The 12977-nt window shown below is 35.5% G+C and overlaps 1 protein-coding gene across 1 annotated transcript in view; it reads right to left on the bottom strand.

Moving 5' to 3' along the window:
- Positions 1-12977, bottom strand: part of Camk4 (calcium/calmodulin dependent protein kinase IV) — a 113558-nt gene that overhangs the window by 65468 nt on the left and 35113 nt on the right. The window contains exons 3-4 of the mRNA XM_010607905.1: positions 7004-7066; positions 4935-5017 (exon numbers count right to left, since the gene is read on the bottom strand). Coding sequence (XP_010606207.1) covers positions 4935-5017; positions 7004-7066 — 146 coding nt within the window. The remainder of the gene's footprint in view (positions 1-4934; positions 5018-7003; positions 7067-12977) is intronic.

Raw genomic sequence — 12977 nt, forward strand, 5'->3', positions numbered from 1 at the left:
TAAATATACATATACATATATATAAATTGAATTTTGGGAAACTTTAATGGTGCTGCCAACTTTGGAAAAAGTCATTCCAATTTACTGTGTTGAGTTGGCATTGTACAGAAATGGACAGCCATACTGGTCTAGAAATGTTATTTTATTTTTTTCCATGTGTACAGGGGTAACACATCATACTAAATACGTAAGATCATATCTACGTGGGTTTGATTATAGAAACTAATAAAGTATTCTCTAAATAATGAAAAAAAGAATAAGATAATACTGTAAGGGCAAGAAGCAATTTAAATATGTTCAGGGACCATTTTCATCTCCAGAATTAAGGATTATTTTAATGTTACATCATTGCCTTTTCTCTTTTACTTTCCTTTTTAGTTTTATTTTAGGATTTCCTATCTTTAATGTTCATACAGAGATTTCTTTAACTGAAATACCGAATAGTTTCTTTGGTGTGAAAAACTATAATAGTACACAGGATCCTAATGAGATAATTAATAATGTGAAATAGGAAGTAAAGGGCTAAAGGTGTAGGGAAAGTGGGAAGGGTGGGGGGAAGGTAATAAGGGAGAGGAACAAAATATAAGAAACTGAAAAAATGGAAATAAAGTGTTTGTAAATGGGGAGGGGAGGAGGGGGTGAAGGGAGGGGAGGGACAAGGGGAAAAAATGAGAATCAGGACCTATGATGTAAAGGTACAGAATCCCAATGATGAATGTAACTGTACTGTATACCTAGATTGTACCAATAAACTCAATAAAAATAAAAAAAAGGTCTTCATTACAGTGACTAACATCCTTCATAGACAATCTGTATTGTAGAACTTAACTTGACAATGATATTAATGACTGATTTTAAACAAAACAGTCCAGACTTTCCTTCAGTTTGGTTAACCCCAGTACTAACCATGATATAAGCCTAGGAAAATGGGGGAAAGTTATAGCCTACATCTTATTTCTGGAAACTTTTTCTGATATTAAATGTCCTGAAAATTCAGTTTGTTTTCACCTTAAGTTGGAAGCCCATTAGTGCTGAAGTAGAACGGCAGTTAGGACTGATAAACAAGGATGTGGTCAGATATTTAATAGGCTAACTGCATAGTCCTCAAACATAACCACTGCTTCTCTTGGATACTGACAACTTGTAGCTTACATTTTATGTTTTGTAGAGTGCAAAACAAAAATGAAAACAAAACAAAACCTACTTTGGAGTCATACAGATATGAGTTTCAAGACTGACTTTTAGACTTGTCAATATTTTCTTTAGTTTATGCTTTTGAAAAAAAATGTGGATGATAGGACCTTCCAAAATTTGAAGGGTTTTTGAGTGAACTAAATACAGCTCTACATAAAACCAATTACATCTTGGATTCTCCATAAATAAAATAAGCAGTACTTTATTCTTTTCCACATGACATGAAAGAGACCAAATGGATTTCATAAGAAAGCAAGTGAGGTGATGTAAAGAGGATTTGGTTGGATACACAATCTGTCTAACTATTTTGGGAAGATCATTTATCTTTACCAATTCTTAGTTTCCACAGCTGCATAGCATAGAAATTGCCTTTCCTCTGGCTTTCCCCCCAAAGGTTGGACTTTTTGAAAGAGGAAAACACACTAGTACCTGTGAAAGACTTAAAACCTAATATGAACTTCTGCTCTCAGCAATGGTGATTAGACTAGCCTCTAGGCAGAACAATGAGAACAAGCTATATAAAATATTTAAAAACCTCTACTGTAAACATCAGAAACCTAGTAATGAATGAAAGAATTTCGAAACCGTGGTGCAGGAAAGCAGAAATCCTGGCACAGCAAATCTGGCCCCAAGTGGCTTGGAATCCCTGGGAAGGCATTTACTGGCTCTAAAGCATGGGCCAAGAACTGAACAGAGCTTCTGGCTACCTCATGGAGAGGAAGGCAGTCCTGGTAAAATCTCCCAGATTAAAGTTGAGACTCTTAAAGAGCAAAACCTTATGAAGTAGGAATTGGCATGAAACAGACAAGCCTTTAGGAGGCCCAGCTTTGAATCAGCCCAATACCTGATTATATTACAATGATCTCTTTCTTACCTTAATGGCCAATAAGGACAAAAGAAAACAAGCCCTTCAGAGCTTCAAATTATAATCTTTCATGCATAAATTTTGTCACTGGCAAGCAAAAATGGTAGAGGAAAGCAGAAAAGCCAAGACAAAGAATTTGCTAGACATTCACAAATTAAAGTTATCAGGCAAAATTCAGGAAAAAATACTTTGATTTAATTAGCAGACTAGGGATACTGTTGAACTGGTTGTGGTAAAACACAATTATTTTCTGATTAGATGATAATTCAGGATATATTTCAGCTTGATACAATTTTAAGATAACTGTAGATTAAGCAACTTAATGGGGAAGCCAAGTTCATCTTAGATATGTCAATGATATGAACAATATCAAGGGAAAAATTTATCTTCTAAAACCACTAAGAGTTTGTAAAGTGGCTCAGTGCTTCACTGGCTGTCTGTCATTTTTTACTATCTTCTGTTCATCTATTTAATCTCTGCAATGAAATTTATCAATGCTATGTAAGTTTTTTAATTTTTTTAGAAGTAGAATTAAATTCCATCCCAAATTCTTCAATAGTAGAAAGCTTGGGAAGAAAAAAATGTAGAGATTCTTGATTCCAAGTTTATTCAATAGAAGTAGATAAATAGTAAGTGCTATTGGTAGATAGATGGTAGCTTTCTGTTCACAATTATTTACAATTAAATAAAATGAGATTTTTCTCTAATATACAATAATTAGCAGGGAAATATGCAGGTTTCTCCCTAGAGAAACCTCATAGTTCCAACACCAGCAGCACCTGACAAGAAACTAACTTTATTAATGTGCCTAAATAAAGAATATGTCCACGAAATAGAATCAACTAAAGAATGAGCAGAGAAAGAGCCACTGCAGGAAAATTTTGGCAAGACTCAAGTCCAGAGGAGCTTTGTCTAAGCACGTGGGAACATGACGGTTGTAGAAACAAAACTATCTAATCTTATAGTGGATTCAAGTTGTCTAAACCTTTTTAGCAGCATAGAACAGCTCTCAGTTTGTTCTGAGGTTCAGAAAAGTGAAGTAAATAAATCTCGGCTAGCCATTCATCCTTGAGCAGCAGAGTCAAGATTCATTATTGTGAGTCTATTGAATGAATAAAGACTACTGCTGCCACCTTTTTTATTTGGATGATTATTCTTTGAATACTAAAACAGTCCAAACGTTATAATTTTGAGTCTATCTGTTATGGTTTGGGTCAAATGGACCCATGTCCTCATGTAGGACTTTTGGAAGTGATTGGATCATGTGGGCCGTAATCAGTGGATCACTCCATCAGTACATCAATCCATTTGATGACATTATTGGTCTCTCCCTCCCTCTCAGTCTCTCTCTCTCCCTTTCACACACACACACACACACACACACACACACACACACACACTGGACATGTTTAAGATACATATATAGTTCCAGTCATGCTCAGTTACTTCATTCCTTCCCACTTAAAGATTCAAATCTTCTAGGTAATATTAAACCTTTGCAAAGCAATGTGAATACATTTGGAAGTGCTTGGTGAGGGAGCAGTTCCACTAGGGGGAAGAAATGTCTTAGTTCCTTTTGGTAGTTAGAAGAAATTGTCATGATCTGGGTGTCTTATACACAACAAATATTTATTACTCACAATTCTGGAAGAGAGGAAGTTCATGGTACCAGAAGATTCGGTGTCTGGTAAGGGCAAGCTTTATCATTGACAGAGCTTTCCCAGGGTGTCCCTCTCATGGAAGAAAGAGACTGGAGTCTCTTTCAGGCCTGCTTTATAAGAGTACTAATCTCATTGCAAGGGCATTAACCTTATAACCTAGTTACCACAGTTTTTTTCACCTCCAAATTCCTCTGCCTTCAGGATGATTATTTCAGTTTGTAAATTTAGGGTAACGTAAATATTCAGCCCATAGTAGGAAGACGTATATCTCTCCCAAAATAATCAATCCCAAACTCCTTCAGCTCTTTTTCCTCAGAGTGTACTCACTTTAGCAGCTGCTCATTCATTCACTCATTCAGAAAACATTTATGGAGAATGTACCGTGAGCCAGGTTGTTAGTCTCTTTTCTGTCTTTACCTTACACTGTAGCACAATTCTGTCCTATCCCAATCTATAGCCAGTGCATGGTTTCCTCCCATTTCTAACACACACCTAGTCTCTTTATCTTCTGCCAATTCCATTCTTTGTTGACTACCCTGATGACCACAGCAAAAGGCTCCCAAGAGCCCACGAAGGCAAAGGGTATTCTCCTGATTAGATATGGAAGTTAGGAAAACTATGGAGCCTTAATGCTTCTTATATTCTGCTAGATTTAAGCCATCCTCCCTCTCCCCATTCTCAAACCTCTGCTTTGAGCAATGAATTACGAACACACAAACAAAATTGGTAAAAACTAGCAAATTACACTGAAACATAAAACTTTTTCAATGGACAGTGAATGAAAGTCGATTTTAAAATAATCATTTGAAGAGTGTTGATTTTTGTGTTTTTGGATCATAGTAAAGAACTCAAATATAGTATATGCTTACAGGTCTATAATTTTCCTTAAATATTTTCTAATATTCCCATATATATTACTATTTAGTTTAAAGTTAATATACTTCAGAAATTTTATTTTATTAGTTAAGTCAACATTTGCAAAGTTTAATAGTGCACAATTTCTTTTTTTTTAAATTTGCTATATAACCCAAAGTCTTATAATTTGTTGAATACTATCTACCTCTCTTCAGTATACTTTTTGAGGTTTATTCCAGGAAAAAACAATACATTAGCATGACTTTTTATTATGGAAAATTTCAGGGTAGTTTGCCTGCAATATTTTTTGTTGGTCCAAAGCAAACATTTCTGTGGTTAGATTTCTAGGCCCAACTCACCTGTCAAATAACTCTCCTCCTGTGACGAGTTCTAGGACCAGGCTGATTTCTGTAGGGGTTTCGAATATTTCCTTAAGTTTTATCTGGGGGAAAGATACACATAAAAAAGAACATCATAAGGGTCAGGGATTTAGCTCAAAGGCACTGTGCCTGCCTTGCAAGTGCAAGGTCCTGAGTTTGAGTCCTTATTATCATATTTCTTGAAAATATCCAAAGTTATAGCTAAAACAACACTCTGCAATATTAATAGATTCAATGATATTTAATAAAAGCCCCTCATTCTAGTATCAAATGTATATTTGTCATTCTCTTTCTGAGTTGTGGGTTTTATCCATTATCTCATCTTTCTCAAAGGTACTATTAAATTTTGACATTTTTCCTTTTGATAACTGCCCTAGAAACACTTCCTAAAGTTTTCCAGAATATTTCAATTTCTGAATTAGTCTATAATCCAAAACAGAACACCAAGTTCCCAAAACCTTTAAAAGCATCACTGTTGGTAGACATACAAAATGCTTTTCTTTTAGTAACAAGAGACTTGGAGTTAGCGGTCTGAGCCTGGGCAGGACTAGGTTAAAGTCTGCATGTAAAGAATGTCCTCAAGAGCTAAGACATTGTTGGTGGGTGAAAGGGCTATTGGACAAGAGCGGTGGCAGAGATAGCATTGACCACATCGGTGTTTCATCACACTCAGATTTGAGATATTTCAACAAATTCAAGATATTTTTCTCTATAGATCTAGGACTCTAGTGGCCAGGACTTATGGCACTCGAGGGACATTCCACATGGACTTCTCTTTGGAAAGAAGAGATGGATAGCATAAAAACAGTGACTGAGTATGGTAAAAATTTTTTAGTTGCGTATCCCAAGCCTTTCTCCCTACTTTATTGCTCATAGAACACTGATTTTGTTCAGGTATTAAAGCCCCTCATCCTGCATTGTGGATCATGATTGATCAAAGCCACTTATGATAAATTGTCCACTCTATCGGCCTCCATGCAGTTAAGAATGATTTTTGACCAGTCCTGGCCAATTGAGAGAAGAACTTAGAGAAAAAATTTGGTCTCTGCAGTTTCTGAGGAAATTATCTCTTCCTACCTGTCTCTGCTGGTAAGGTTCTTCCAGTAATCTTACTTGAATCTAAACTGAACACCTGAAGACTGTGGAGCAGCCATTTTAGAACCATGAAGGAAAAAGCACACGGTGAAAAATCAATACACTGTAGATGGTAGGATATAGGATGAGCAGTGTCTGGGTCCTGGATGATGATATTGGGAAACCGAATCAATGGTAGGAGCTGCCTGCCTTCTAGTCTCTTTTAAGAAGAATACTTGATATTTATAGCCAAATGCATCCCCAACTCATATATTGTTTTAAGTACTTTGCCTTAAGCCTAAGCATTGCAGACCACACTCCCAGGCATCACAGCTTTCTCAGAGAAAGAGTAAAGTAATTTTTAAGTAGATGGCTTAATTCATAAAATCAAGTTAAGGTTTTAGAAAATGATTTTGTTCTTTTTCACTTCAATGATTCCAAAAAGCTTTTCACTGGACATTTCCCTCGGTGGCTCTTTTGTCTGGACACAGCCTAAAGCAGAGCTTCTGAGGACATTTTATTGTCCCCATTCAAGTGCATCATCTGTTTGCATTCTCACATTGTTTCTGAAGCAGATACTCCCTCAAAGGAGGCTGAAATCGCTTTGGAGAGCAATGTATTATCTTCCCAGGCTTTTTGGCAGTGGCATGTTAATAAGATAAACACATAAAAGAGGAAGAAAGCCAGTAATTTATTAGAATGAAATAAAATTCTCCCATTTTCATCCTTTTATGCATAAAAATAAAGGTGGTGTATATAGCTAATCCATCCATTTTGGAACTGACTAAATAGATATGTAAATTTTTGCAACCAAATTAAAATGTGATTAGATGAAGACAAATACTAGGCCACGACGGCTCCCCAAAGTATGAGATGAGGATTGTCTTCACGGTGTCCACATGGACAACAAAGGACGACAATCCCACTTAATAGCTTTGGAAAGTATTTGAAATAGTAGGTGAAAAACCACTTACAATGTTTGGATGTGAGAGGCGAAGAAGAACTCCTATCTCAGTTCTTACAATTTTTTTGTCCACCTAGAAGGCAAAATAAAAGAGATAAACCGAAAGAAACTCCCATCTTAGGAAAAAAAACCTCTTCATTGCAGCGGAGATCAGATAAAGCATTAACCACCTGAGCACACTACACGACTGGCAGGAGCTAATTCCCAAGCTTGTTTCTTGAGTCTTCTTCTTCTCTTTCTTTTTAGCTGTGTGTCTTACCTCTGCTGCAGACACAGAGTAGAGCCAGAACTAACAGGTATCACAACCTATAAAACCTCTTTCATCGAATCCTCCCTCGCCCTATTCTCTTAACAAAAGTCATCATCATCACTCTTACCATCGAGGTACAAGTTCATCTCAACCTACTCCTCATCCTTTTTTTCTTTCACCTGTGTAAGTCTCTGTCTCAAATCCAGTGGTGGAGTCAATCACTTCGCCTGCCCTCCTCACACAGAGGTGGTACATAACCCAGACCAACCAGCGTGTCCTGTTCTCTGGATAGGTGATGGCTTCGAGGATATCAGCAGACCTAAGTCATCCCGGAGCATTCTCACTGTGCTTAAATAACTGTAAAAGTTATTCTCTTTTTCTCTGAAATTATGAGAGCAAAGGAGATAGACACTGTTGCTACCAGGGACCATTTTTTAAAACATAACATATGGACGCCACTGAAAATGAAGCCAGAAAAAGAAAAATACGCTGAAATGTGAAGATTACTGTTAACATAACTTAAATCATTGAATTCAGCCATGTGTGATCAATATTGTCTTTGAACTTTCTATTATATGAGCCACTATGTTTCCTTTTTTCCCTGTTATCAAAAATTAGTTCTTTTTGCTGGCCATTAAAGAACACTAGTTAGTTCACTGTTTCACTATATTTTGGACAATGATCATTTAATTTGCCATTTTCCAAGTTAAGGCTGATTCCTTCTTTAAGTCCACGATTAACTCTTTTAATCATAATAAATGGGAGCTTCAAATCTCTAAAAGTCATATGCACATGGAAAAGTTTAGGGTACACCCTGCTTGATGAAATCCATCAAAATAATGAATGGATAGTACCTGCACTCCTACTATAGTTTTTACCGTATCAGTCACCTGGAATCTTTGAACTAGCACAGTTCACATGTTTAGAAATAAGTATGAGGAGATTGATGGACAATTATCAGCCAGACTAGGAACATATTCAAAGATTGCTTTCAATGTACAGTGGGTTCTACGCTTTAAGTTACTTTTTTGGAGGAAGAAAGGTTGGGCTTGAGGAGAGGTCCAATTCCTTTTCAATGGTGATACTCATTCACAACATTTAAGACGATGAAGAACAACACCCATTCATTTAATTTTTATTCTCTGATTAAAATGCTAGCCAACAAGCACACGTTATTTGAAAAGAAAGAAAAGATACTCAAAGGATGAATACAAATTTTATATATTCTTGTCCTTAGTTCCATCATATAAATATTGTGATGGTTTATATATAAAGGTTGTCCCTGGGAGCCTCATGTGCTCATACATGGGGATTTGGGGAGGTGATGAAATCATGGACGCATCATGTTTATCAATGGGTTAGTCCACTGATGAGTTTATAGCTGACTTGCTGTTAGGATGTGGGACCTGGCTGGAAGACGTAGGTCACTGGGATTGTGGTCTGGAAGTTTTATCTCATTCCTGCTTCTCCTTTCCCTCTCTTTCTCTTTGCGTCCTCCCACTCTACCATGCAGTGAACTGTTTTTCCTCTGCTAGGCCACTCTGCCATGCCAGCCTGTCTTGGAGCCACCTGACTATGGACTGACATTTCAAAACTGTACACCAAACAAAACCTTTCCTCAAGTTGTGGATGTCAGGTAGTGTGCATCAGTGACAAGAAAGTAACCAAGGCAAATATATTTATATTTTCTCTGACATATAAAGCCCCAGAATGCCTTATTTAATGAGAGCAATCATCATTTATCAATGCCTTTCATCTTTATGAGGAAGAAACATGAGATAGTAAAGTCAGATTTTTTTCAAGAGTCTTTTTCACCACGATAAATAATAAAGTATTAAACAGTCATATAGTAAAGCTTCCTGAGCTATAAAATAATGATTGGTTATTCATGTGGTCAGCTAGAAAGCTCAGGATGTTTTAACATATTCTTGCCAACAAAAATCAGGCAATTAAAATGAATCCACAATTCTGTGAAACAGAAACATATACTACATATTCTGGATGGATGCCAATTTGTGTAACCCAGACTATTTTTAAAGGGTGCATGTCATTCTATACAAATGTGTGATATCAGCTATAAAGTCTAACTTACAGGAAGAGAGGATGAGATGATCTGTCCCTTTTAACACAGAGCAGCTACTAAAAGCAGTTAACTGTGAGCAGAGGAAAAACTATTTCCTAATACACAACCTAATGCGAGTGACTGTATAACACACCGGTAGGCTCTGGGGTTTTCACAGTGAAGGAATAAAGGAAGCCATACATCCTGATATATCGAGTGCTCTATGCCTCAAAAACTTTTGGAGCTGCCTCACCAGTTTTTCTCAGACACAGAAGTATAGCCACTTTTCCCAATTCAGACAGACTTTGTATTGACCAACACTTTTCCAGTGTCAAGTAACAAACTTCTAGGTCAAACTTGCTTTAGCTGGGAATTTATTGATCCATCTAGGACACAGGCCTAATCCAGAGGTTCACACTCAAACAGTGTATCCCCTCACCTGCCATGTGTTCCTCTGACTTTCTTCTTTTCAAATGGCAAGACACATGGTAACAGAAGCTCCAAATCTCTATTGTTTAGCCTCATATTTCAAAAGGAAGAGACACTTCTACATTGTTTGCTAATCTTCAGTAGTATTCTCATTATATTCTGTCTACTTCTACACGTAAGAAATATATAACTATGTCAAGACCAAGCAAGGTCATGGGCCCTTTCCTAGATCAGAGTTGAGGAAGATGAAGAGGCGTGGTTGTCCTGAAAAACTGATTATTTAGAATATTTGCTCCCTTCCTTCTAAACTTTCATAAAATTTTGGAGTGCTCTTTTTTCTGCTTCTTCCATGTCCCAGCCTAGTCAACAAATCATTCATTAATTCTTATTAATTTATAGTAACTCTTGTCATCAGTAGACTTAATATTCACATTTTCACTACTTAGACGTAGCCCACATATTCCCCTACAAACTAATAATTTAGAATTTTTTTTCCTAGAAATATTTTTTAATCCATACTGCAAAATATGTAGGGCAATTGCTTAGCTGGCAAATGAGTCTAGCAGACAAGGTAGCATTTGTACCTCAAATCTGTTATGGAACTGTCAATTGCTTTGATGGTAGACATAATGAAGACAGTAAGGCAATGTGGGAAATGTTGGCTCTAGTCAATAGGAAAGGTCAGAGTTGAAATCTGAAATTTTTGTGCTTTGCGGAACAGAAGAGAATCCATAGTTTTCATCATATTCTCAAAAATCTCTGAAACAGAAAAAAATAAAAGAAATTGCTCTTACGAGAACATAATCCATGGAATTGAAGATTCAAGGACTTCTGAATTTATTCATTAATGCATGTGTAACGAATATGTAATGAATTTATATCACATGGAGTTCAGCTCCGTGTAATACACTGTTGGACATATGAAAAAGCAAATAAAATGTCTTTCCCAGCAGAATATTATAATCTCATTTGGAGGATGAGACTAAACCACATAATGTCATCTAAGCATAGTGAAAGACTATAAGGAAGAATGGAAGTTTTATTTTTGAAGTGCACCTGTTCAGTTGAAGTTCATTTTCTAAGAGCTGAAATACTTCTATATGTAAGCAGTGGATTTACTCCGAAAGATTTTTTTTAACATTAGTCGTCATTAAGAAAACTAGTGTTGTCAATATAAAATGAGAACTGTTCACTGGAGTGTGCACAGGGTACACGCAGATGACATGGTAAGTGGGCTGCTGATGGCCAGTCCATGATGTCAGCCATCGATGGGCTCCATCCGTGGACTCCAGATAACACAGTCCAGGAGGAAGTTTAGTAATCAAACAAGACTCTGTTGATGAAAACTTTTAAGTCTCATAAAAATTTTCCATTAAGCAAGAGAAATTCCATTTATACCAAATGAGAGATCTCTGAAGCAGAGAGACATTGCCAGAACACTCAGATGCCATCCATCAATCTCTTTGAAAGAGCTCTTTCCTCACATTTTCAGTTTATGCAGATGCTGTTAAAAATTACGATATAGGCTACTACTATTTCAAAATAAATTTTAGGTATTGAAGAAATACAACATAGGTATATATAAGTAGCAAAAAAGTTATTATAGCAAAGAATATTAATATATTCATCATTTCACAGTTAATTTTGTTTTTTGTGACATGATCAGATAAAATCTAGTCCTTTAGCACGAATCCCAAGTACAATAAAATTGTATTGCCAAGAATGTTCATGGTGCACTTTAGATCTCTAGACTTGTTTACTCTGCATATCTGATACTTTACAATGCATATTTTTTTATTACTTTCTCCTCTTCAGGTCAACAATTATTTCCTTGCTAATGTGAAATATGTTTTCCGTTACTGTAGGATGCTTTAGAAAATTTTAAAAACATGAGCCCCTAATACCAAATTAACATTATTAGGTTATTTTTCTGACTATACATTTTTATTTTATATAAGATAGAGTCTTCTCTCCTGTTTTCATATATTTCTGATTAATGTAAAATAATCATAAGTAGAGAGATCCGTTGTTTTTTCACATTATACTGTATACTCAACAAAATATTTTCTAATATAAACATCATTTTGAAAAATCTCATAGCACATATTACATATCAGGATGCTTTTTTTTAGTTCTTTGAGAGAACTCATTATTTAAGTTCCAGAAACATTCAGAATAGGTCAAATTGCAAAAAGTTTGGGATAACAATCTTCTAGTGTGATCTTTGTTTTGAATTCAGAATGAACTTTTCTTCAACGACAATTTAAAAAAGAATAATTATTTTCCAGTATCCTCTATTAGCACTGATTTTCACCTCAAAATATGGTCTCTGGATCCTAGACAAGCCTTCTAGGGAATATATGAGATTCTCCCTTTTATAATTTTATATTTTTTGGTTAGAATTTTTTCATGTTTCAAACAGAACAATGTTACAACAAATTTGAAGAATTAGATAAAATTTAAGCTGTATTTTATTAAGCCAGATAGTAAAGAGATTAACAAAACAATGTCACTCTATAGATAGAGATATTTTCTTCTCAAATTTTATTTTGGACAGTAGTTAGTTTTACTAAAAAATTTTATTTGTGCTAAAATTTAATGACAAAATACTATTGTTTAAAAATTTAATGGGCTTATTATTTTAAAAATTAATAAAAATTTAAACATCACTTTTAATAAATAATACAGTAAATACATGTAAACATTTGACGTTCTAGATACATTATGGGTTTAAAGGACTTCTAAAGTCTTTTCAAAATTTGAGAACTGCTCCAAAAAGGTGACATTAAACAGTTGAAGACAGAATAAAAAGAAAGAAAAGAAAAATCATAACAACAATTTAAATGAAAGAAAAATGTGAATACAGTCTCATTTCTGTTCTCTTGAATGCTGGAGCCTATTGAATGCCGGAGGTCATGGTTTAAGAAAGTGATGAGAGAGTGAAATATATTAGAATTTAAGAAGAAAGAGCTTAGAGAAAAGTAGGAAGAAAGCACCATTCATCCAAGGAAAGTAAATTAATGACAAAATCTGGACAACAATTCAAAGTGAAACCAATAGAGGGCAAAATTGAAAGAAAATAATGATAAAGTGGAAATGGACAGATACATTACTGTGAATACAAGAACAAGACTAAAGTGGGACTAGGAAATCCAGTCTCGGGGAATAGGCAGTGCACCATTTGTTGAAAGATTGTCTCAGAACTTCCCAGACAGCTCTATTTGGGGACAGTTCTTTCCAAAA

Source organism: Fukomys damarensis, unplaced genomic scaffold (assembly GCF_012274545.1).
Source record: "Fukomys damarensis isolate Sample0158 unplaced genomic scaffold, DMR_v1.0_HiC HiC_scaffold_3, whole genome shotgun sequence".
In the NCBI taxonomy this organism is placed as follows: Eukaryota; Metazoa; Chordata; class Mammalia; order Rodentia; family Bathyergidae; genus Fukomys; species Fukomys damarensis.